Below are 21,668 nucleotides of genomic sequence, written 5' to 3'. Positions count from 1 at the left end.
ATCAATGCTGACTTTCACATTACAAGAGCTTCTTATCATGGCTGTTGTCCTAGATATGTTTGGCGTACTTCATTGCTATGCAGGTTATTCTTGATTGATCCCAGATGAACACATATATGGATCTCTTCCTCAGATTGACGGTGTGGTGGTTGGAAATATGATTATGTCTCTGCATTGCAGAAAGAATTGAGGGTACATATTATTATAGCATTTCATTTTCAATTTGTTAGATTTCAGTTGTATCTAGAAATGTGGCCATGTATTAGGGCATGTGCTGCAACTGTCGTCTTGTGTTGAATTAGATATTTTTTTTTGTCTCAGTCGAAATTCTTCCATCTTCTTTTGTGTGTATTTATTTGCTGTGTTGTAGGGTGAATCGTCATGACGACAGAACCAAATTCAGAGTCCAGCGCGGACCAGCAGGAGGCCAGTGCGGTTCCACTCCTGGAGGCGGACTCTTTCCCCCCGGCCGCCGCCCACAGCACGCCTGTCAGGAAGAAGCAGGTTAGCCACACCCACAAAAAACAGCACCGTCGCGGAGTTTCTAAACCCAGAGGCGCAACATCGCGAGACTTCCGGGTTGTGAAGCTTGCCAAGTAGACAAGGCCGAGGTTTGGGAAGTTAATGAGAGAAGTGAAATATTATTCCTTATTTGTTAATTTTCTCGAAATCTAAAGGCACAACCTAGATTCGAGTCAATGACTTAAGTAGTCAAACATGTTATTACTCCAACCTCGTGAAAGTGACAATCTAAAACATTTTCATTTTCATCAAAAAACACTTTATAACGGCCTGCACATGTGCAGTTCGGCACAAGACGGCCGTTAGACCTGATGACCTGTTTCTGAGCATGAGCTTAGCTAGCCAGCGTTGCTATGACATCGCCTACAAGCGTGATCGTGTATTTCTATTGGAGGAGCCTATCTTCATACTGGCACCGTCATCCTCATTTAGCCTATACAGTAAATGACGTGGGAATAGGCTTTAAATTACTGAATTTGAAACATTTGATACAATATCAAACAGCCACAGTAGTACTATTCAGGTTTATAATAAACAAGTGTCCAAATCATTTCTCCTTAAAAGGATACTTCTGGATTTTGGCAATAAACCCTTTATTTACAGCATCATGACTAGTTGTGTTCAAGCCACATTAAAAAGTAATTTATTTTTCCCATTTAAATGATGTATTTATTATTAGGATCATTAAAAAATGTTACCCTCCCCCCCGAATGTCATGATGTAATTCACACTCTGACTCAGAGACATAAAAATAGAATCCAAAAGTTAATCTGAGTAGATACAGGGTTTCATTGCCAAAATCCAGAAGTATCCCTTTAACATTTCCGTCACATTCATCCGGCCCGCCAACTATTTATTCCACTTGACCATTCGTGTCACAACCGGTTGGGTCCAAAACAACACATTATCATAATCATACCACTTTAACATTCTCATCACAGTGCTATGGTAAAACCTGTGCCCCCCCCTGTCCAGAACGGCGAGAGAGCGGAGGGAGGCGTGGTCCCACAGGAGAATCAGCTTGAGCCATCGCAGGCGGAGGAGGACAGGACCTCACACAGGTCGTCCACCAGTAAGCTGTCCAGGTCCCCCGGTGGAGGCCGGAGCGTCCGCAGCTACAAGACCATGCAGTGCAAGGTCACCCTGCTTGATGGCTCCGACTACACCTGTGTGGTGGAGGTGGGTGAAGGGGGTCACCGCTTGGGGTTGAGGGGAGTTTAGCAGGTAGGTGGGTTAACGTGTGTGTAGGGATGGGTTGGTGTGTGTGTGTGTGTGTGTGTGTGTGTGTGTGTGTGTGTGTGTGTGTGTGTGTGTGTGTGTGTGTGTGTTTGCAGAGTTCACCAGAGATCAGAAGGGGCAGGACATTTATTTATCAAAGTTAGTATCACTGACTTATCATTTCTTTCTCAAGTCATACTTTGTGGGGTTGGCTCAAAGTTGGCTTGAGATAGTTTTTTATCATGCTGAATTGATGACGTCTCCTTCTACTAAGTCACCTCTGTCTACATGAATTGAGTGGACATTAATGGTATTGTTCTACTGGAAGACTAACGCTGACAATATAGGTTAGAAAGCTTATCTATATGCATGGCTTTTCCTTTATTTCCTGTATTATCTGATCTTAACATAATTAAAGACTATGGAAGCTTGCCCCAATGGAATTCACTCTGCTTTTAACGTTATTGTAATAAACTCCCCTTAGACCTAATACTTGGCTGTATACATTGAAAAACACCCCATCCCCCACCGGTGCATAATCAGACAGTTTTTTGGCCAACACCGCCGTTTTCCCTCTAAGCAGACATCATCCATCACTCTGGATAAATCTGTCCATTCCTACACATTTACTGCTTTGTCTCCACAAAAAACAGAGGTTCTGTTCTTCAGCTTCCAGGCAACTCTGTTGACCAACTACTGGAGAGAAACCAATCTATTAGTGCAGTTTGAGCCCCAGGCTGGATATGGCCAGATTAGTCGGTACATCCAATGGAAAAAGATAAAGCATTGTGGCCGGTTGGCTCCGTCGTTTGTTGGTGACTCTGTGTTGGTGGCCATGGGAAAGCGACACTGCGAAGAGAGGGGTGTGGCTCCGGGCTAAACATGCTGCAGTGATTATTGACTGGCTCTTTCCCTGGCAGAGAGGACAGAGGAGAGATAGGGGGGGAGAAAGGTGGATCAGAGAGGGATGAGGGAGGAGAGGACAGAGGAGAGGACAGAAGAGGAAGAGAGGGGATAAGGGAGGGGAGGAGAGATATGGTAATGTTTTGGGGGGATAGAGGTCAGGAGAGAGGAGAGGGGGATAGAGGTCAGGAGTGAGGAAAGGGGGGATAGAGGTCAGGAGAGAGGAGAGGGGGGATAGAGGTCAGGAGTGAGGAAAGGGGGGATAGAGGTCAGGAGTGAGGAAAGGGGGGATAGAGGTCAGGAGAGAGGAAAGGGGGGATAGAGGTCAGGAGAGAGGAAAGGGGGGATAGAGGTCAGGAGAGAGGAAAGGTGGGATAGAGATCAGGAGAGAGGAAAGGGGGATAGAGGTCAGGAGAGAGGAGAGGGGATAGAGGTCAGGAGAGAGGAAAGGGGGGATAGAGGTCAGGAGAGAGGAAAGGGGGGATAGAGGTCAGGAGAGAGGAAAGGTGGGATAGAGATCAGGAGAGAGGAAAGGGGGATAGAGGTCAGGAGAGAGGAGAGGGGATAGAGGTCAGGAGTGAGGGGATATAAGTCAGGAGAGAGGGGAAAGGAGAGGTAGAGAGGAGAGTGGAAAGGCTTGAGGGGAGAAGGGAGATGGATACACTCTTAGAAAAAAGGGTTCCAAAAGGGTCCTTTGGTTGTCCTTTTTGGTTCCAGATAGAACTCATTTGGGTTCCATGTAGAACCCTCTGGGAAAAGGGTCTACATGGAACCCAAAAGGGTTCTACCTGGAACCAAAAGGATTCTGCCTGGAGCCAAAAAGGGTTCTTCAAAGGGTTCTCCTATGGGGACAACCGACGAACCCTTTTAGATTGTAGATAGTACCTTTAGAGAGAGGTGAGAGAGGGGCAAGGAGTTTACTGAGGGGATAAAAAGAGAGGAGCGGGTGATGGCGTGACATCCCCTCCTCTCTCGCAGTGACATGCAGTGTCACGTCTGTCACAGGCCACTCCGCTTCTGGGTCACATGGTCTGAATCATCAATGTCGCTCTAACCTCCCAAGTCACCGCTACAACATTCCACTTAACTACCCATCAGCCCCATCAATGCCACAACAACACTCCTATAGTGAATCCAAATCACCCCCTCGCCCCTACCAACTCGCTCGGAGGTCCCTCCGTTGTCACGTGTTGCTGACAAAACTCTGAGAACGACTTTCAGTGAGTGGCGATGGGATCAATAAACCCATCAACTTCGGGACACACTCGTTAAATAGTATTTTAAAAAAGCATGACATTCAAATGAACAAATCCCCCTGTTGTTTTACAAGATATAAACTCAGTAACAGTTCAACATTTAATTTGGGAGGTATTTCATCTGTTAGCTTCATGTGTCAAGTCTCGAAATCAGACATAATCTAATGCACGTGGCGTATAATTAGGCACGCCTCTCCATTCTTTAGTATCAAATTGCGCCAACTCCATCGACATCGCGGTGCATGTCGGGATAGTACTTCACTCTGAAGCCTTGCTGGCTTGGCCGAAGCGGCTATCGGAAGGTCTAATTAGCCTCTAAACCCTCGATATTTTTCAGTCCCTCAGCTTTGGGACACTTGTGCATTTGGCGAAGGCGCGCGGGAGCGAGCAAATGGAGGGCCGAGGGGAAGGGAGTGATTTGAGATTGAGCCCTAGTCATGGATGTAGCGACGTAGAGGAGCTAGGGAAGTGGAAACACCTTTTTCTCTCCATCTCTGTTTGTCCTCATTGTTCAGGAGCTACATTCTTTGTTTGGATGTTGTTTGGGTCACTCAGACAGTGAGTGACATCGCTGAAGTGCTCCTTCTGGTGATTGGAAGGGGAAATTAAGGCTGCAGAGATGATCCTCTTTAGCGTTAGCCACTAGCTGCCCAAGGCTAATGCACATAGTTTATATTGTTCCTATATTACTGTGTGTTTAATAAGGTTGTGGTGGTTAAGTGGTACCCCAAGAGGTCGTACGACCTGGGAAATCGCTTAACTGCATTTCACAGTAAATCCCGGAGATGAGCATTTTCCTCATTTATACAGTATAGTCGGAAAGTATTTACAACCCTTTGTCTTTTTCCACATTTTGTTACGTTACAGCCTTATTCTAAAATGGATTACATCGTTTGTCTTTTTCTCATCAATCTACACACAATACCCCATAATGACAAAGCAAAAACAGGTTTTTAGAATTGTTTGCAAAACTGGAAATAACACATTTACATAAGTATTCAGACCCTTTACTCAGTACTTTGTTGAAGCACCTTTGGCAGCGATTACAGCCTCAAGCCTTCTTGGGTATGACGCTACAAGCTTGGCACACATGTATTTGGGGAGTTTCTCCCATTCTTCTCTGCAGATCCTCTCAAGCTCTGTCAGGTTGGATGGGGAATGTTGCTGCGCTGCTATTTTCAGGTCCCTCCAGAGATGTTCGATTGGGTTCAAGTCCGGGCTCTGGCTGGGCCACTCAAAGACATTCAGAAACTTGTCCCGAAGCCACTCCTGTGTTGTCTTGGTTGTGTGCTTAGGGTCGTTGTCCTGTTGGAAGGTGAACCTTTTCCCCAGTCTGAGGTGCTGAGTAGAAAACCTCTGGAGCAGGTTTTCATCAAGGATCACTCGGTACTTTGCTCCGTTCATCTTTCCCATGATCCTGAATAGTCTCCCAGTCCCTGCCGCTGAGAAACATCCCCACAGCATGATGCTGCCTTCACCATTCTTCACTGTAGGGATGGTGCCAGGTTTCCTCCAGATGTGACGCTTGGCATTCAGGCCAAGGAGTTCAATCTTGGTTTCATCAGACCAGAGAATCTTGTTTCTCATGGTCTGAGAGTCCTTTAGGTGCCTTTTCGCAAATTCCAAACCGGCTGTCATGTGCCTTTTACTGAGGAGTGGCATCCATCTGGTCGCTCTACCATAAAAGCCTGGTTTGTGGAGTGCTGCTGAAATGCTTGTCCCTCTGGAAGGTTATCACATCTCCACAGAGGGACTCTGGAGCTCTGTCAGAGTGATCATCTGGTTCTTGACCACCTCCCTGACCAAGGTCCTTCTCCCCCGATTTCTCAGTTTGGCCGGGCGGCCAGCTCTAGCAAGAGTCTTTGTGGTTACAAACTTCTTCCATTTAAAGATGATGGAGGCCACTGAGTTCTTGGGGACCTTCAATGACACAATCCTGTCTCAGAGCCCTACGGACAATTCTTTCAACCTCATTACTTGGTTTTTGCTCTGACATGCACTGGTGTGTGCCTTTCCAAATCATGTCCAATCAATTGACTTTACAAAGACTAAAAAAATTACGATTTTAAAAAAAACATTTTATCCATTTTAGAATAAGGCTGTAAAGTAACAAAATGTGGAAAAGGAAATGGGTCTGAATACTTTTCGAATGCACTGTGAAAATATGGGATTTTCTTGTCTCCTGTGTGTTTCTTGCAACAAACACACCCACACAAACACACACACAAATGCACACACACACACACACAGTTATTTTGTACTTTGTTTAGCTTGGATGGGATAACTTCTGTATAGCCCATCTCAAGTATTCATTCTGACACTTGGTTTGTTTTAACACACCTAGCTACTACTCCAGAAACACTACAAAATAACCCAGTTTTACAACACCTAGTCCTCTACAAAAAACGTTAACAAATATAACCCTTCAAATCTTTCTCCGTTTCAAGGTGACATATTTGGAAGTAGTCTACTGTGTCAGCCCCCTTTACCCCTGATTTAATTGGGCTATTTTTACAGAGCGTTAAGGGATGTTGCTAATTTAGAGCTAGCAATAGGAGCCTCACAGGTTGATGTATCGTGGTTCCGAAAGCCTTGGATCTCACCCTGCGAGGGCCAGGCAGGGTAACAACCATTAGTACAGTGATCATGATGTGACACAACATGGTGTGATGCTGGGTGATGGGAGTGGAGCCCTTTTGACAGGCGACCCCCTCCCTCTGTAGAGAGAGGAGTTATGGTAGGAAGACTGGCACCCACAGCGGCAGACATGACTGTGTGTGTGTGTGTGTCTGAATACTCTTTCCAGTGCCTATCTTTCATTAAATGGCTCCTGACCCCGTTGGAGGAATACATCACAATTTAGCGCAGTGACACACCATTATCATTCAGGAGGGGTTAGGTAATAGAAAAATGGTCTGCCGCAGTAATCTGTCCAATGTATGTTTGTAGCATTTCTAGAATAAGAGTTTCTCATGTGCTTTTCTGTGCAGAAACGGGAGAGAGGCCATGTGTTATTCCACAAAGTTTGTGAGCAGCTTAACCTCCTGGAAAAGGACTACTTTGGCATCACATTCCGGGATATCGAAAACCAAAAGGTGGAATTCTTCTTTTAGATTTTTTCTGTGTAATTAGGGGTGTTTTGGTTATTTTGTAGAGGTGAATTGACACTGTCCTCTTCAATTCTCCCAGAACTGGTTAGACCCATCTAAGGAGATGAAGAAACAGATCAGAGGTGCGTGGAATATGGGTATTTGGATATTATTTCTCTGCATGGTTTGAAGCATGCTAGTTACTCAAGCTTAAAGGGTCTTTCCTACTGTTCAATGGTCATTTCAATGAACCGCTTGTTTTTGTACACTCCAGGAGTCGCCTGGAATTTTTCATTCAACGTGAAGTTCTACCCTCCAGACCCTGCCCAGCTGTCTGAGGATATTACAAGGTAACACTTTCTCTAGTTTCACCTTCGGGAAGCTGTCCACTAGGTCCTTTTTCAAGAGGTTTGCTATATTTGTACCTTTGGGATGTCTACATTGACCAAATAGCTGTCTGAGTCACCTGGGATGTTTTTATTCTTCTGTCCTCAGGGTTTTACTTTAGCATAATGACACTTTTTTAAATCAATTCATTACTGTGCTTTGTGCATTTGGCTGCCAATTAACTCTCATGTTCTCTTTTTTTCTCCTTTCTCTCACACTTCTTTTTCTCCGACAAACTCCCTTCCTCACTCCCCTTTCTCTTCCCCACCCCTCTTTCTCTGTCCCTCACCCTTCCTCCCCCTCTCACTCTCAGATATTACCTGTGCCTCCAGTTGAGGGATGACGTGGTGTCGGGGCGTCTGCCCTGCTCCTTTGCCACCCACACGGTGCTGGGATCCTACACGGTCCAATCAGAGCTGGGGGACTACGACCCAGAGGAGTCTGGGACAGACTACGTCAGCGAGTTCCGCTTTGCCCCCAACCAAACCAAGGAGCTGGAGGAGAAGATCATGGACCTGCACAAGAACTACAAGTCAGTCTGTCTGTCTGTCTAGAACTACAAGTCAGTCTCTGTCTGTCTGTCTAGAACTACAAGTCAGTCTGTTTGTCTGTCTGTCTACATTTTTCTGTCTTTCTGTCTATATAACCTATTGGAAGAGACGCTCATGGACTGAACAGTTACTGTAAAAAAAAAAACATACAAAACCCTCTGTGTGTGTTTGTCTCTCACTCAAGAGGAATGATGCCAGCTGAGGCTGAGATGCACTTCCTCGAGAACGTGAAGAAGCTGTCCATGTACGGAGTGGACCTTCACCATGCCAAGGTAAAGGGGCCGTATTCAACTTATACTATTGACCCCAACCCTGTTGTTTTTTGTTTTTTCAAAATGTCTGCCCTGCCATGAATTGAAAAAGCCCTGTTGTTATGACCTGCATGATTCTGCCTGGTACCCTGTCCTTTGACCGCCAGCAGCTTGAATAGCCATTTGGATCTTTGTTGTTTGAATCCGTAGATCCAAACCATGGTGTTAGGTACTGCCCTAAGTGACACCTCAAACCCCACAAGTGCAGGGAATGAAGGATATCACTTACATAGGCTCTGAAATTAACTAATTTAACCTTTCTACCTAATTCATTATTTTAGCCTGTCAAAGGTGCGTACACTTTTCATGGTCTGCGTATCACTAGCTAATGTCCTCTCTGTTTTGTGTTCAATTTTGTTCTAGTTGTTACTTTGTGCCTCGGTTGGTTGTTAATGTTGTTTGCAATGTCAGCTGGGAATGACATTTTAGGACTAACTAATCACCTATCTACACAACACTGTTATATAACCAAGCAAATCAAAAACTGGCTCAATTCGCTGGCATAGATTTGAATGGACACTGCACGGTTAGATGAAATAACATTGTCAGATTTGAATATACTCAAGAAGCAATAAGAGAGGAGAAAGAGCTTATTTTAGATTTTAGCTGAACTTTTTACAAAGATGGTTATTTTTTGTCTTCATCGAAGAAACATTGTTTGGAAAATGGTATTTCTGTTGCCAGCCATGTAAATATAGCCTGACCCAGCTATGTAATGTGGGTTATATCATCTGACCTCATGTAACCCTAACGCGCCATGAGGAAAAATCGTTCACCCAAAACCGTTTCACAACACCTCCTAGCACCAATTGCAGAGAGTAAACATAGTGTTTTGTCATGAAAAAAAAAAAAAATGAAATAATGACATGCTATTCTAGCACTTATGATTTTCATTCATAACCAAATAAGAGAGAACACGTAAAACACTCATAACAGACTCACTGATGGCATGGACACCTTCCCTCCGTTTGGTCAGATCAGGCTGTTTTGATCTTTTCTTGTCTTACTCTTACTGAATGGCCTAGTTGGTAGGAAGCCTGTTTGAGTGCTTGTCTCCAGCTAAGGGCGAGGTAAGGCTTGCATTTTGTTTGTGTGTATATATAGTTACATGTATGTTACATGTGTCCCTGTCTGAAAACCCCTGTCTTCGTGCATGACCATGGACTGTTAGAGGCAATGGTTTAGGGCTGTGGGTTTGTCTCACCACAATTTCGAGTTGACATTGTGGATGATTGTAGTTGTAATTTCTTAAGTGGCTGTTGTGAGGTGTAGGATATCGCCCCCCCATGGTATACTGCATCCCCTCATAGACCCAGTGCTCATATCCCACACACAGGGAGTTGTGGACCACCCTCTGTCCCCCCCATCTGCTCTGTGGCAGCCCGACTGTGCTCATCTGCAGACTTTAACACCTTTTGGGGAAGGCCTCATCATTGTGATGTCATGTGAATAGTATTCGCCATCTTAACCCCACATTTAGGCTACATCCAATATCCACATTAACATGCTTCTTGAATGAAGCAACTAGGCATGTGGTATGCTAGTGTGGACATTGGAACATAGAATTAGACTTTAGACAGAGTAGATGTCATTGTAGTAACAGACTCCGCCTCGGGAGTGATAGACTCCTCCATCACCCTAACATTCACTGTCCTTGCAATGCCATCATATTGCGATGTACGTGTATGTATGAATTATTGTATGAATGAATGTTTAGACAAAATTCCCACTGCAGCCTTGTAGACCTTCAGCATCCATGTCATGAAAAAGGAGCACAGTTCATTGTACAGCCCAGCTGAAAATACCTCAGCTTTGCTCGTTACTACCCTAAAGTACATTTAAATAGCTAAGACACGTACATCACTGTGCTCTGTAAATTGGCTCTCAAATGCTTCCTCCCCTCATCTCCTTAACTTCATCTGCACTGATTGGAACGTGACAGGTAAAAACAATATGGTGTAAGATCATGATTAGGCTGGCTTTCACCTGTTCAGTTCTTTCAGCTGAGTGCAATGAAGGAGAGGAGGCAAGGAGAGGACAGACTTTTTAGACAATTGAGAAAGAGCCCAATACTTGCTCCTGGGTAAGCCAGACAGATAACTAGTGAAAGTAGGAGCTGTGAAAAGAGGCGTTTTAGGATAAATAATTGGTTTCCGGTAATGTAGGTCATTTTCTTGTCTCTTGCGTTCTTGGTTTGGCGACGGTTTGTGAAATATGTTCATCAACATTACGACAGCTCTCATTATGTTTTCATTTCAATTATCCTTTTTTTAGAAAACTCATTTGAATCCTTCATTGAATAATACATTGTATTTGGCTTGCCGATTCACCAGTCATCTCAGGCTGCCTCATTTCTTTGTAGGAGGAAGTGGTGGTGTCTGACAATGTCAACCATTCTTTTTTATAAACAATCAGAAACTTTTTTTAGCCTGGTTGTCAATCTGTTTTGGCATTAGTCAACTACTCTGCCGTTATCATGTTTGGTAGAGTCTAGAAAAGATTAGGAATAAGTCTATGGGCATACTGTAGACCAGGGCTATTAGAACAACAAGGCCTGGAGGAACGAAACACTTCTGGACTCTCTGGGCCAATCAGTGACATTCAATCAATCAATGAATTACTAGTTAGTAAACAAAACCAGGAGCCCTTTGGCCCTTCAGGCATGAAGTTGAAAGGCCCTGCAGACAGTAAACTAAGGACAACAACCAATAGGTGAGCTGACTAAAACCCAAACTGACTGACACTTAGGCTTCCTCAATGTGAGATTAGTAACAAAATTCCACAAACTTGACCAAAGTTCCCAGGTTTTTTCAGAAATCCCACTTTGTGGAAGTTTCAGGAATTTTGCAACCCGGTGTCTGGTTTGAGTAGTGTCAGGTTGTTAACCACGCTTCCTGACATTCCTTCCCAGGATTCCGAGGGTGTTGAGATCATGTTGGGCGTGTGCTCCAGTGGTCTTCTGATCTACCGCGATCGCTTGCGCATCAACAGGTTCGCCTGGCCCAAGGTCCTCAAGATCTCCTACAAAAGGAATAATTTCTACATCAAAATACGCCCTGGAGAGGTAAGCATATCAGTATAAGGCCCTGCTGACATGAAAGCAATGTCCTGGTCCTGTTTCATGTATGAAGGTAGTATGCACATCACATAGAATGGCATCACATAGAATAGCATCACATAGAACAGGGTTCACTAACTGGTGGCCCGTGTGCCCGAATTTGGCCCACAGGTGGTTTTATTCGGCCCTCCAAGTTTTCTGAGCAAAAATAAATACATTTATTGTTGGAAATAAAAGACTGTAAAAACACCAGGAAATTAGCTCCAAGTGATTTTAATTGAAGAAATCTGTTCCTAAGTATTCCCACGCATAAGAGAGAGACACATGATCAAATAGAAATGTATGCAAGGTTTTAAATGATTATCTTTTAATCTAACATTATATCTGTTTGGACTTGTTGCAGTCAACAAATTATATGTTCCGGCACCCCGTCGATCCCCTCAAGAAAAAAATCGTCACGCGGCTGAATCTAGTTGATGATCCCTGACATAGAATGACTCGTGTGTTTGTGTGTTTTTTCTGTATGTTTTGTCATCAGTTTGAGCAGTTTGAAAGTACAATTGGGTTCAAGCTCCCCAACCATAGGGCGGCCAAGAGATTATGGAAGGTTTGCGTGGAGCACCACACTTTTTTCAGGTGAGACCTGGGCCACCACCTCAATGTGTAAACATCTGCCATTTCAGTGGAGGGTTTTGGATGTAAATCCATAGTTATTGAACATTGTCTTAGTTAACTTCATGCTGGGTTGGAACAAACGCCTGCACACACTGCTTCCCTCCAGGACCATTTGCCCATCCCTGCTGTAATTGTGTGTCTTTCTTGACCTCTAGGTAGATTAATGTCTCCTCTTTGTTCTCCTGCCCTCAACATTCCTCTCTGTCCTCTAGGTTGGTGTCTCCAGAAACTCCCCCCAAGAAGTTCCTAAACCTGGGTTCGAAGTTCCGCTACAGCGGGAGAACCCAGGCCCAGACTCGACGAGCGAGCTCCCAGATCGTCCGCCCGGCGCCCTGCTTTGAGCGCTCCACCAGCAAGCGCTACATCATGTCTCGCAGCCTGGACGGAGGTTTGTAGTCCCATCAACCTTTCTCTTTGAAGCAGTTAGGAATGAAGGAGGATTGTATCACATTTCTCCCCATAGAGTTTGAGTTGGGGAAGCATACTACAGGACAAAGCAAGCTACAGGACATTATTAAACAACCAAACCTAAATCATCGCACTTATGAAAATCATATGTTGCCCTTGTCCTCCGTGTTCATGTCCACACTTTTCTGAAGTATTTGTTTCTAAGCTGTTCAAGTCAGAGGGATTTACAGTATCCAGAGATGTTTTTACATGCATCTCAGGCACCAATCAATCAATGCACCCAACTGTCATAATGGCCATACCATTGCACACCTTGTGACATCTGTCAATCAATCACACTTGATTTGGTCTTCACAAACATTGAAATTCACTCAAGTCCTCCCAGACCTGTCATTGGCTTACAAGTGTCACTGGCGTGAATAGGGAATACTTTCCCTTGAATATCCCTAGAACGATAGTTGATATTCTCCACAGAGCCATTTTGGTCGCCGTTTGTCTTGAAAGTGGTCGCTTGCTTGACAGCTTCCACATTTCCTAGTCTACATGAAAGCTTAAGAGAACCTCCGTAAGCAGCCGTGCTGTGAAGGCTGTAAAGCCTCAGTACGCCGCTCAGACTAATTACAGTTTTTAGCCATTGTTATCCTCGCCGCTCTGCACTCACAATGCCTTTTCATCCCCTGAAAGCACCCAGGGCCGTCCCTCACTCCCCTGTCTTTATCAACCAGTCCCAAACCACGAGTAATGTCCTTTATTATTCAAGCCAGCTCACAGAGGAAGCCGCAGTTAAATGGCTCGTAGTGACGACGGAAATGTATGAAGAGAGAATAGAAAATATTGTTTATTTTATATCCCCTTCTGAGGGAACGGACACTCGCCACAGGGATTTACCATTGTGTTGTTTTGTCATCTTCGCTTGACGATACACCCTCTGCTTTTGTTCTCCCCCGTTCGCTGATTAATTGGAGAATTTCGTTTTTTTATAGTATTTATGCTGCCGCCCCTCCCATGTTATATCTGAGCTGTGACGAAAACCTGTCCGTTTGAATGCAAATGTTGCTGTTTCATTTAGGAATAAAGATCTTTTTTGGCAGGATTTCACTAGCTAACTGACGTGAACGAGAGACTCGGCCAATTGGCTGTGATATCAATTGAATATGAGCCGCCCCGGGGCCCATATTACTTTCAGACACCATCAGTATCATTGGACCTAAAAGGCAACATTGATTTTTCTGTCTCAACTCTTCATTGATGGGAGAAAGTTTAGTGCCTGACTGTCTGTTCTCATCCCATCAGAAAGTGTATCCATTCAGTGTCTTAGTCTTAAGAGTCTTTCCATAATACTGTGAACCAGACAACTTACACGTTCTTTAACGTTCATTTATTCAAATCCATAGTCAATAGCTCTACAAAATTATTATATAAACAAAGAATATTCTCTCCCTCTTTCTCCCAAGTGCTCAGCTGACTACCTAATGCTCAGCTTTGAATAATATTATGTGTCATGTTAATGTTGAATCTTCCCCCGTAATATTGAATTTCTATGCAATCCTCCTCAGCTCCGCAGAGTACACCCAAAAGGAGTTCACCCCAAAAAACTGTATCACCGAGAATTAAACCACCTGCTAGTTTAAACGGCACTAAACCAACAGGTAGATATTATGCACTGTGTCTCTCTGTACGTGCTAACAGTAGATGTAGCCCCTGAGCTAGCTATGCCTGCTAGTTAATGATCCCATCTCTGCTTCTTTCCTTTTACTTTTTCCGACGGTAGCCATTTTGTTTTGTATTTTGGGCCCTGGTTACAGACACCCCTCGGTGCTGATCAGGCTTGCGCTGCATGCTCCCATGCTGATTGGGGGGAGGCATGTGAACGCACCATAGCCCTCCCTTCATAGCTGTTCACTTGTAGTTGTTTGTTTGAAAAAGAAAATTGAAAAAAATCCCAGCCTTGTTGTGTTAGCTTGGCCTCTAATGGCTTATGTGGCCTGGATCTATAAAGAGACTCAGCAATCGCTCGCTCATTCATTCTCCCAGCTCGTTACATTGATTCAGAGTGCTTTTTGTGCTGTCAGTGACGTAGGGAGATGATATAAATTAACATAGTTACAGTAGTCATTGTTTAAGATATGTGTTTTATGCCCTGAATGATCAACAAAGCTAATAAGCTGTGTTCTATGTTCACGGCAGGGATGCAGTGCATGTTTTGTCTGGGCTGACTCATAACAATGATGGAATATTACATTTTTCTAATTTACCAGCACACCCAATACCATATCATCTGCCAACTGCATATTTTTTCCCCCTTTCTCGTTTAGGTTCTGACGCAGTAGTTTTTATGTTGGTATTTAAGTGCATGCAGTTTGAGCCTTTCATTATCAGTCAATGGGAGGAATTCAAAAGCTGCAGTCAGTTAGAGAATGTTTGTAAGTCAGGCCCATAGAGGAGCTGAAAAATTACAGCTTATCAGGGATTGCTGTCTAATGTTAATTAAAAATTGATGACGATGGTAGTCACCCTAGCATTTAAACCTCTGCATGGAAACTGATAGCAATTTTATATATATATATATATATATATATATATATATATATATCCTTTTCTCATAAAGCGTGGTATTTCGTTAGGTGCTTACTGTTGTGACTGAAACCCTTGATGATATCAATTTTAATATATAATACTGCTTATGAGATGCTTCACATTTCAAACCAAACAATGATTTTGGAGTATTGGCTTTAATTACAGATCAAGACTAATATCTGAATGAAAAGCTCTGACGTTGATAATAATAGTGTTATTATCAATGGGAATGGGATTTAATGCGTGTTTTTAGGTTTATCTTCCATGAGTCTATGGTTGTGATGACTATGCTGATACAACCTGCAGCTTATTACATTCACGCGCCAACCTGCTAACCTGCTAACCTCCTAACCTGCAATGTTGCCTCAGTTAGAGGAAAATGACAATTCCTTAATGCAAAATGATGTGTGTGTGTGTGTGTATGTGTGTGTGGGTATGTGCGTGCCTGTGTGCGTGCGTGTGCGTGCGTGTGCGTCTATGTGCATGCTTCAGAGATGGGCTCGGATCTATACGGAAGGGCGAAGGGCATCGCCGTGAGTGACCTCATCACCACGGTGACACCGGAGAAAAAGGTGGAGGAGAGGAAGGCGGAGGAAGAGGTGGAAGTAGAGGTGCAGGTGGAGGAGGAAGACGAGACCACGAAAGCCACCGAGATGTCTCAGCCAAGTCCAACCTCTCCCATTCGACACGACACCAAGGTATAGTTCTCCACACCCAATCAATTATCTCTGTCCTCAGTCTACCCCTGAGCTCTCTCTATAATACATTAAAACAAATTCCTCTGAGTGCCCAGATTCCACTCTGAAAATGAAAGCTGTTTAATGCAGGAGCCCAGAGTGTAACCTAGCTATGCCAGCCAGAGCTATTCTGTCAGACAGACTAGAGCCAGATGGCCGTCATTTTTCTAAGGTAGTGAAGCAGCACAAATCTCATTGTCTGGGAATGCCGTCCTGTGCTTTCACACTCTGCCACGCTCTTTATCAGGTTGGCTGGGCCCTGATAACTCACTAATGGATAACTCAGAGTCCCCGAACCTGAACCGTCTGTACTCTGGCTGAAAGGCGACTTCAGATCAGTGCCAGAAGACTCGGGAACAGGCAGGGACAGACTATTTCAAATGTAGAAATTAAAAATGCTTGTTTAGACGTGATGTTCATTCGTTGTGAAATTTGATGACGAGGAGCTTAAACTTAATTAACTTTGGCAGATGTAATGTCTATAGTTACTAGTTACCTAGGAGAAGAGTTCTTAGTAGAGTCCTAATGCTTATTGTGAAAGGGCAAGCTGCTAACTGTAATTTAATTTGTGATGAAAATTGATAAGGCGGGAGAGCAACCTCAAGCTGGTGGAGTCATCTGTAATGTATTCTAATGGCATGATGTTGACATAGGTCGTCTGAATATGTTTTAATGCATTTCCTGTTGTTTTTTTACCCCGAAAATGGTTTACCATCACTACTTTGTTGAACCACTTTGCTAATGGCTAATGTTTTGGTAAATATGAGTTCTGGGAAATCCTACATTCAACCCTAACAGCCACGATTCTCTTTCTCCTCACGCGTGTCCATTGGATGTTCTACTGTGTTACTACTAAACAGACGGATCTGACTGACACTTGTGTCGATGGTGAACTGACAGCTACTGAGGTTTGTACCACGGGTAGACACTTCACCTCAACTCTCATCTGTCCTTGTAGAAGTCTTACGTTCTTTAGTTCCATATTTCTATTTCAACAATATCGGATTGTCTGATTGTCCATTCAATGCGTTATTTGAGCGTTTCTCTTATAAGCTATAGCCTGTTGTGTTGTATTCCGGTTTTGATATGAAATTCCCTCTCTGTGCTTCCCATGCTGCCAGTCGGACCAAGACGATGAGTCTGAGTTAAAGACACAGGTATATTAACTAGTGTATGGTGCCTTAACACTCATTTCATCCACAACCTGTGAACCTGGGATTCAAAATCACTGTAGGCTCCACAATCAAGATCTGCAATCTATGAGGAGATGTGGATTTTATTTGCAACAAAATGTAAATGACTGTCATTTTCCTTCCAGAACAGTTTCATAAGGCGAATTAAAGGAGAGAATGTGTTTGTCAGACATAGTGTGCTGATGTTAGAGGTTGGTACACTATGGAACGCCAGGCTAGTGCATGGAGATTGGTGACATTTTGGTCAAGGACTAGGTTTGGACAGTAACAGTGGATTTCCCATTTTGACCACAATAACATATTGTTTTGAACTGTCCAATGTTGATTCACTAGCTAACATACTTAGTAAGCATGGAGTTTTTTTGGGGTGATTTAGTTTTTGCTGTAATACATTAACGTGATATGCTAGATTGGGAGTTATTGCTTATAAATAGAGAATAAGATGAATTAGGGTTCAATTGATGTCTATGAATACTTCTTTACAAAGAGGTGAATCCTAACTTTCACTTCAGTCAAGTTTGTACTTATTCATGCATTGATGTCAATGTGAGACTAAGTGAAAATTTGACCTTGTGAATTATCCACATTTTGTGGTGAATCCTAAGTATACAAGAGAGGCAAATGCATTGCGGTGTTCTTTTGAATGCATGTTCTGCCTGTTTTGGATAGATTATACTGTATATACTGCTCATTACGCTGCACTGCACCTGCGAACATAATATAAACATACATCAAATGAATGGACATTATGTTTGTCAATCTGTCACCAAGACGATACTTAGCCACGCTACTTCAATAGCAGCACACAAGCTGCACTCACAAAGATTCAGAATAGTAATTTTGTCTCATAGTACACGGTTGATTTCCTATTGCGTTTGCATTGCAGAACTCATTCACTACCTCATTTTGTTTTTAAAGGATTGATTTGTAGCTTGCTGACTAGCATCCAGTAGCATAATTTTATCAATAGAATGTTATTTTCAGTATTGTTCAAAACATGGACATAAATGTTAAACAGCCTGAAAGAACAGGACACAATATTACTACGTTAAATTGATATCCATACACATTTAAAATCTAGAATTAGCAGTAGCATCAGTCAAATGACTTCTCTTTCTGTTCCTCAGGACACAGTGGGCACGCCAGAGGAGCTGTTGAAACACGCGACCAACATCAGCGAGCTCAAGAGGTCGTTCCTGGAGACGGGCGCCGACACGGCCGGCCTCACCGAGTGGGAGAAGAGGCTGTCCTCGTCCCCCCTGCGCTCGCTGCGTCTCGACGAAGCCCCTATGATCGAACCACTGGAGCTCGATGAAGTACCGGTAAATTCACTGTCAAATCAGAAAGGGACTGAATAGAGAGGGGGGAGGTATCCATATAGCGTTTAGAGACCCCTGTGTTTTAATGACACATTTAGTACAACCTCAGTGGGTGAAAACACGTACAATTAGAAATCCGGTAACATGTAATCCATGGGTGGACATTATTCTGCTTTTTGTTCCATCCTGCTCTAACACACCTGGTTCTACTAATCAGCTGCTCATTAGCTCCTTGATAAGCTGAATCAAGTTTAAAACTGCTGGAAGTACATACACTACTATCCTGACTTAAAGAGAAATAGCATCCTTGCTTTTGATAGGACATGATTTGAAGGTTGACATGTGCCTGCTGCATTGTGAGAAGGTTGAGATGTGCCTGCTGCAGTGTGAGAAGGTTGACATGTGCCTGCTGCAGTGTGAGAAGGTTGACATGTGCCTGCTGCAGTGTGAGAAGGTTGACATGTGCCTGCTGCAGTGTGAGAAGGTTGACATGTGCCTGCTGCAGTGTGAGAAGGTTGACATGTGCCTGCTGCAGTGTGAGAAGGTTGACATGTGCCTGCTGCGGTGTGAGAAGGTTGACATGTGCCTGCTGCAGTGTGAGAAGGTTGACATGTGCCTGCTGCAGTGTGAGAAAGTTGACATGTGCCTGCTGCATTGTGAGAAGGTTGAGATGTGCCTGCTGCATTGTGAGAAGGTTGACATGTACCTGCTGCATTGTGAGAAGGTTGAGATGTGCCTGCTGCATTGTGAGAAGGTTGACATGTGCCTGCTGCATTGTGAGAAGGTTGAGATGTGCCTGCTGCATTGTGAGAAGGTTGAGATGTGCCTGCTGCATTGTGAGAAGGTTGAGATGTACCTGCTGCATTGTGAGAAGGTTGACATGTGCCTGCTGCAGTGTGAGAAGGTTGACATGTACCTGCTGCAGTGTGAGAAGGTTGACATGTGCCTGCTGCATTGTGAGAAGGTTGAGATGTACCTGCTGCATTGTGAGAAGGTTGAGATGTGCCTGCTGCATTGTGAAAAGGTTGAGATGTGCCTGCTGCATTGTGAGAAGGTTGAGATGTGCCTGCTGCATTGTGAGAAGGTTGACATGTGCCTGCTGCATTGTGAGAAGGTTGAGATGTGCCTGCTGCATTGTGAGAAGGTTGAGATGTGCCTGCTGCATTGTGAGAAGGTTGAGATGTGCCTGCTGCATTGTGAGAAGGTTGAGATGTGCCTGCTGCAATGAATGAGATCCCTCCTCTCCATTTCAAATCTCAGGAGACTGGGGCCTCTACCGTGTCTCCTTGAAAAGCTACTCAATAATCTATACAGGTGGAGGAAGGTGCATAACACCCCGCTCCTGGAGATAGAGGGACAGATATTAGGAAATAATCGCTGCCTCATTATGACATGTGACACCTATACCCTTCCTTCTCCAGTGACGTTTTCAAGTAGCTACCAAGCATCAACCTGTTTTTCAAGTGAAGTTAAGCCACTGTGAAAGGAAGTGATTCAGAGGCAGCTCCTTGACGCAGACAAAAAGTGTAGGCTACAAAATCCAACCGCTGAAGCCAAAAGTAGATACAAGGAGCACCGGTTGAAAGTACCAGGGGACAATTTATAGTGTGACATCAATATAGGGCTGGATTGATTTTTAGCTGCCTGGCCTGTGAATGAGTAATAAATCCTTGTGCTGTAACCTTGCCATATGGAGGTGGGAGGGAGAGACTCAAGGAAGCAAACATCCTCCTCGGCTAAGCATTTTAGCAGGGCTAAGATCAACCACAGCCCTGCTATGGAAAAGCATGCAGGGACTTCAAAAGGGAGGAAGTGTGTGTGTGTGTGTGTGTGTGTGTGTGTGTGTGTGTGTGTGTGTGTGTGTGTGTGTGTGTGTGTGTGTGTGTGTGTGTGTGTGTGTGTGTGTAAACATCAAGCAGTCGGGAGAACGGCAATGATGATGTAACCAAGGAAAGGGGATATTTTTTTATTTTTTATTCATGTAGCAGCGACGATAGCATATTTCTGCCCGTATTTCTTTTTATGACTGTTTGGATGTGATTAAAGTAGGTGTGGAAAGGAGCCAGTTTACCCCTCAGCCAAGTCTTGCAACCTTGACCCATTCTTTATTTGTGAGATACTGGAAGAAGAGGGATTGTGTCTGCAGAGAATGTTCTCATTAATCCAGACCCTTAACTCTGTTATCAACCTCATAGTGTGAGTATGTTTGGAGAGATACTTAAGTCCCATCGTTACACACTGTTGTGCCGTGTTTTATGGAAATCTCATATCCCACACACTCTTATCAAACGGAATGAGTAATGATATCCGTAATAGGATACAGCCCACACGCGTACGCCTCAAAGCTACTTTCCATTCTACTTCATTCATGCCGAGCTGTTTGTTTGTCTTATTTTTCTTTTCTATTCATGTAGAGCAAAGAGGATGAGAGAGAGGATGAGAGAGCAATGGCTGCAGGCGGTAGCATTGAGGAGGAGATCAACCACAGCCCTGTGGATACTAAGACTACTGTGGTAGGTAGCCAGGATGTATGCTGGTCCAGCTATCTCTGTGTGATTGGAACACCTTCATCTCTGCTGCTTGGTTATATTAGAGTCAGCTAAGCCTATGAATTATTAACATATCTTACTGTACATATTTAACCAAAGATCCATTTGGGAGTGTAGGACTAGAATCCTGTTATTCATTGTCAGCAGTGGATGACAACATGACGAGAATTTGAATCTGTATGTAGGTCTACTGTAAATTAGCTGACTAACATAACTAAGGTGTTTTGTGCAATATTTATCAAGTAAAAAAATGGGCGACATGTTGTCTTATGTAAACAAAATCGGGCTGCTGGGCAGGTCTGTCTCATTGTCTATGCTATTGGATAGAGAGCAATCACCGCAGCTGTTCGCCCCATGTTAGTGCACAAATGGACATTGTCAAATCAACACTGTTTTAGGCGAGACTGACTTTATGACCAAAATTATCCTATTTGCACTTTAGTCAATTTTGACACTAGAACTCTTTCTGACTCATGCTTTTTAAAGGCCGTCACTCTTTAACAATACACTAACAACTAAGAACTATGATGTATGTTGCTGTCTATGTTAATAGTATCTATGATCTATGTTGCTTGCAAGTCTAAAGTTGCTGCTTTAAGAATTGCTCTTCTTGGGACTGCCACTGGAAGTCCTTCTCCCCCCATTGAACTGCAAGTTGGCATTTATTGTTATGAATATTTCCCAGGAGGCAGCGGTGCAGAGTGGTCATTATCTGTCACAGCCACAAAGTCATAAAATATTTTTTAAACCTAACCCTAACCACACTGCTAACCCTACTGCCTAACAGGCTGACTACACCGCTCGTGTCGCGTGCGCGAGCATTGTGAAATAAATGTAGACATATATGTTATTCAATTATTGCACCCACACTGCTCGCGAGCGTCTGTGTTGCCAAGGGCTAAAATAGAAGTCAGT

General features: G+C 43.8%; 1 protein-coding gene across 25 annotated transcripts in view; it reads left to right on the top strand.

Moving 5' to 3' along the window:
* epb41l3a (erythrocyte membrane protein band 4.1-like 3a) overlaps positions 1-21,668 on the top strand; it is an 83,105-nt gene that overhangs the window by 46,372 nt on the left and 15,065 nt on the right. For 6 of the 25 annotated variants that reach the window (XM_014181245.2, XM_014181248.2, XM_014181253.2 and 3 more), the window contains exons 2-18: positions 371-504; positions 1,498-1,701; positions 6,890-6,994; positions 7,089-7,146; positions 7,263-7,338; positions 7,689-7,907; positions 8,111-8,198; positions 11,149-11,301; positions 11,834-11,931; positions 12,183-12,358; positions 13,935-14,027; positions 15,448-15,653; positions 16,553-16,600; positions 16,814-16,849; positions 17,011-17,076; positions 18,013-18,207; positions 20,619-20,717. In XM_014181245.2, coding sequence (XP_014036720.2) covers positions 382-504; positions 1,498-1,701; positions 6,890-6,994; positions 7,089-7,146; positions 7,263-7,338; positions 7,689-7,907; positions 8,111-8,198; positions 11,149-11,301; positions 11,834-11,931; positions 12,183-12,358; positions 13,935-14,027; positions 15,448-15,653; positions 16,553-16,600; positions 16,814-16,849; positions 17,011-17,076; positions 18,013-18,207; positions 20,619-20,717 — 2,043 coding nt within the window. In that variant the 5' untranslated portion in view covers positions 371-381. Of the gene's footprint in view, positions 1-370; positions 505-1,497; positions 1,702-4,179; positions 4,458-5,966; positions 6,799-6,889; positions 6,995-7,088; positions 7,147-7,262; positions 7,339-7,688; positions 7,908-8,110; positions 8,199-11,148; positions 11,302-11,833; positions 11,932-12,182; positions 12,359-13,934; positions 14,028-15,447; positions 15,654-16,552; positions 16,601-16,813; positions 16,850-17,010; positions 17,077-18,012; positions 18,208-20,618; positions 20,718-21,668 lie in introns of those variants that run through there. The other 19 variants (XM_014181249.2, XM_045710948.1, XM_014181257.2 and 16 more) reach the window with 18 other exon arrangements.

This window comes from Salmo salar, chromosome ssa29, assembly GCF_905237065.1.
Source record: "Salmo salar chromosome ssa29, Ssal_v3.1, whole genome shotgun sequence".
NCBI classification, from domain to species: Eukaryota; Metazoa; Chordata; class Actinopteri; order Salmoniformes; family Salmonidae; genus Salmo; species Salmo salar.
This window is presented reverse-complemented; position numbering and strand designations above follow the sequence as displayed.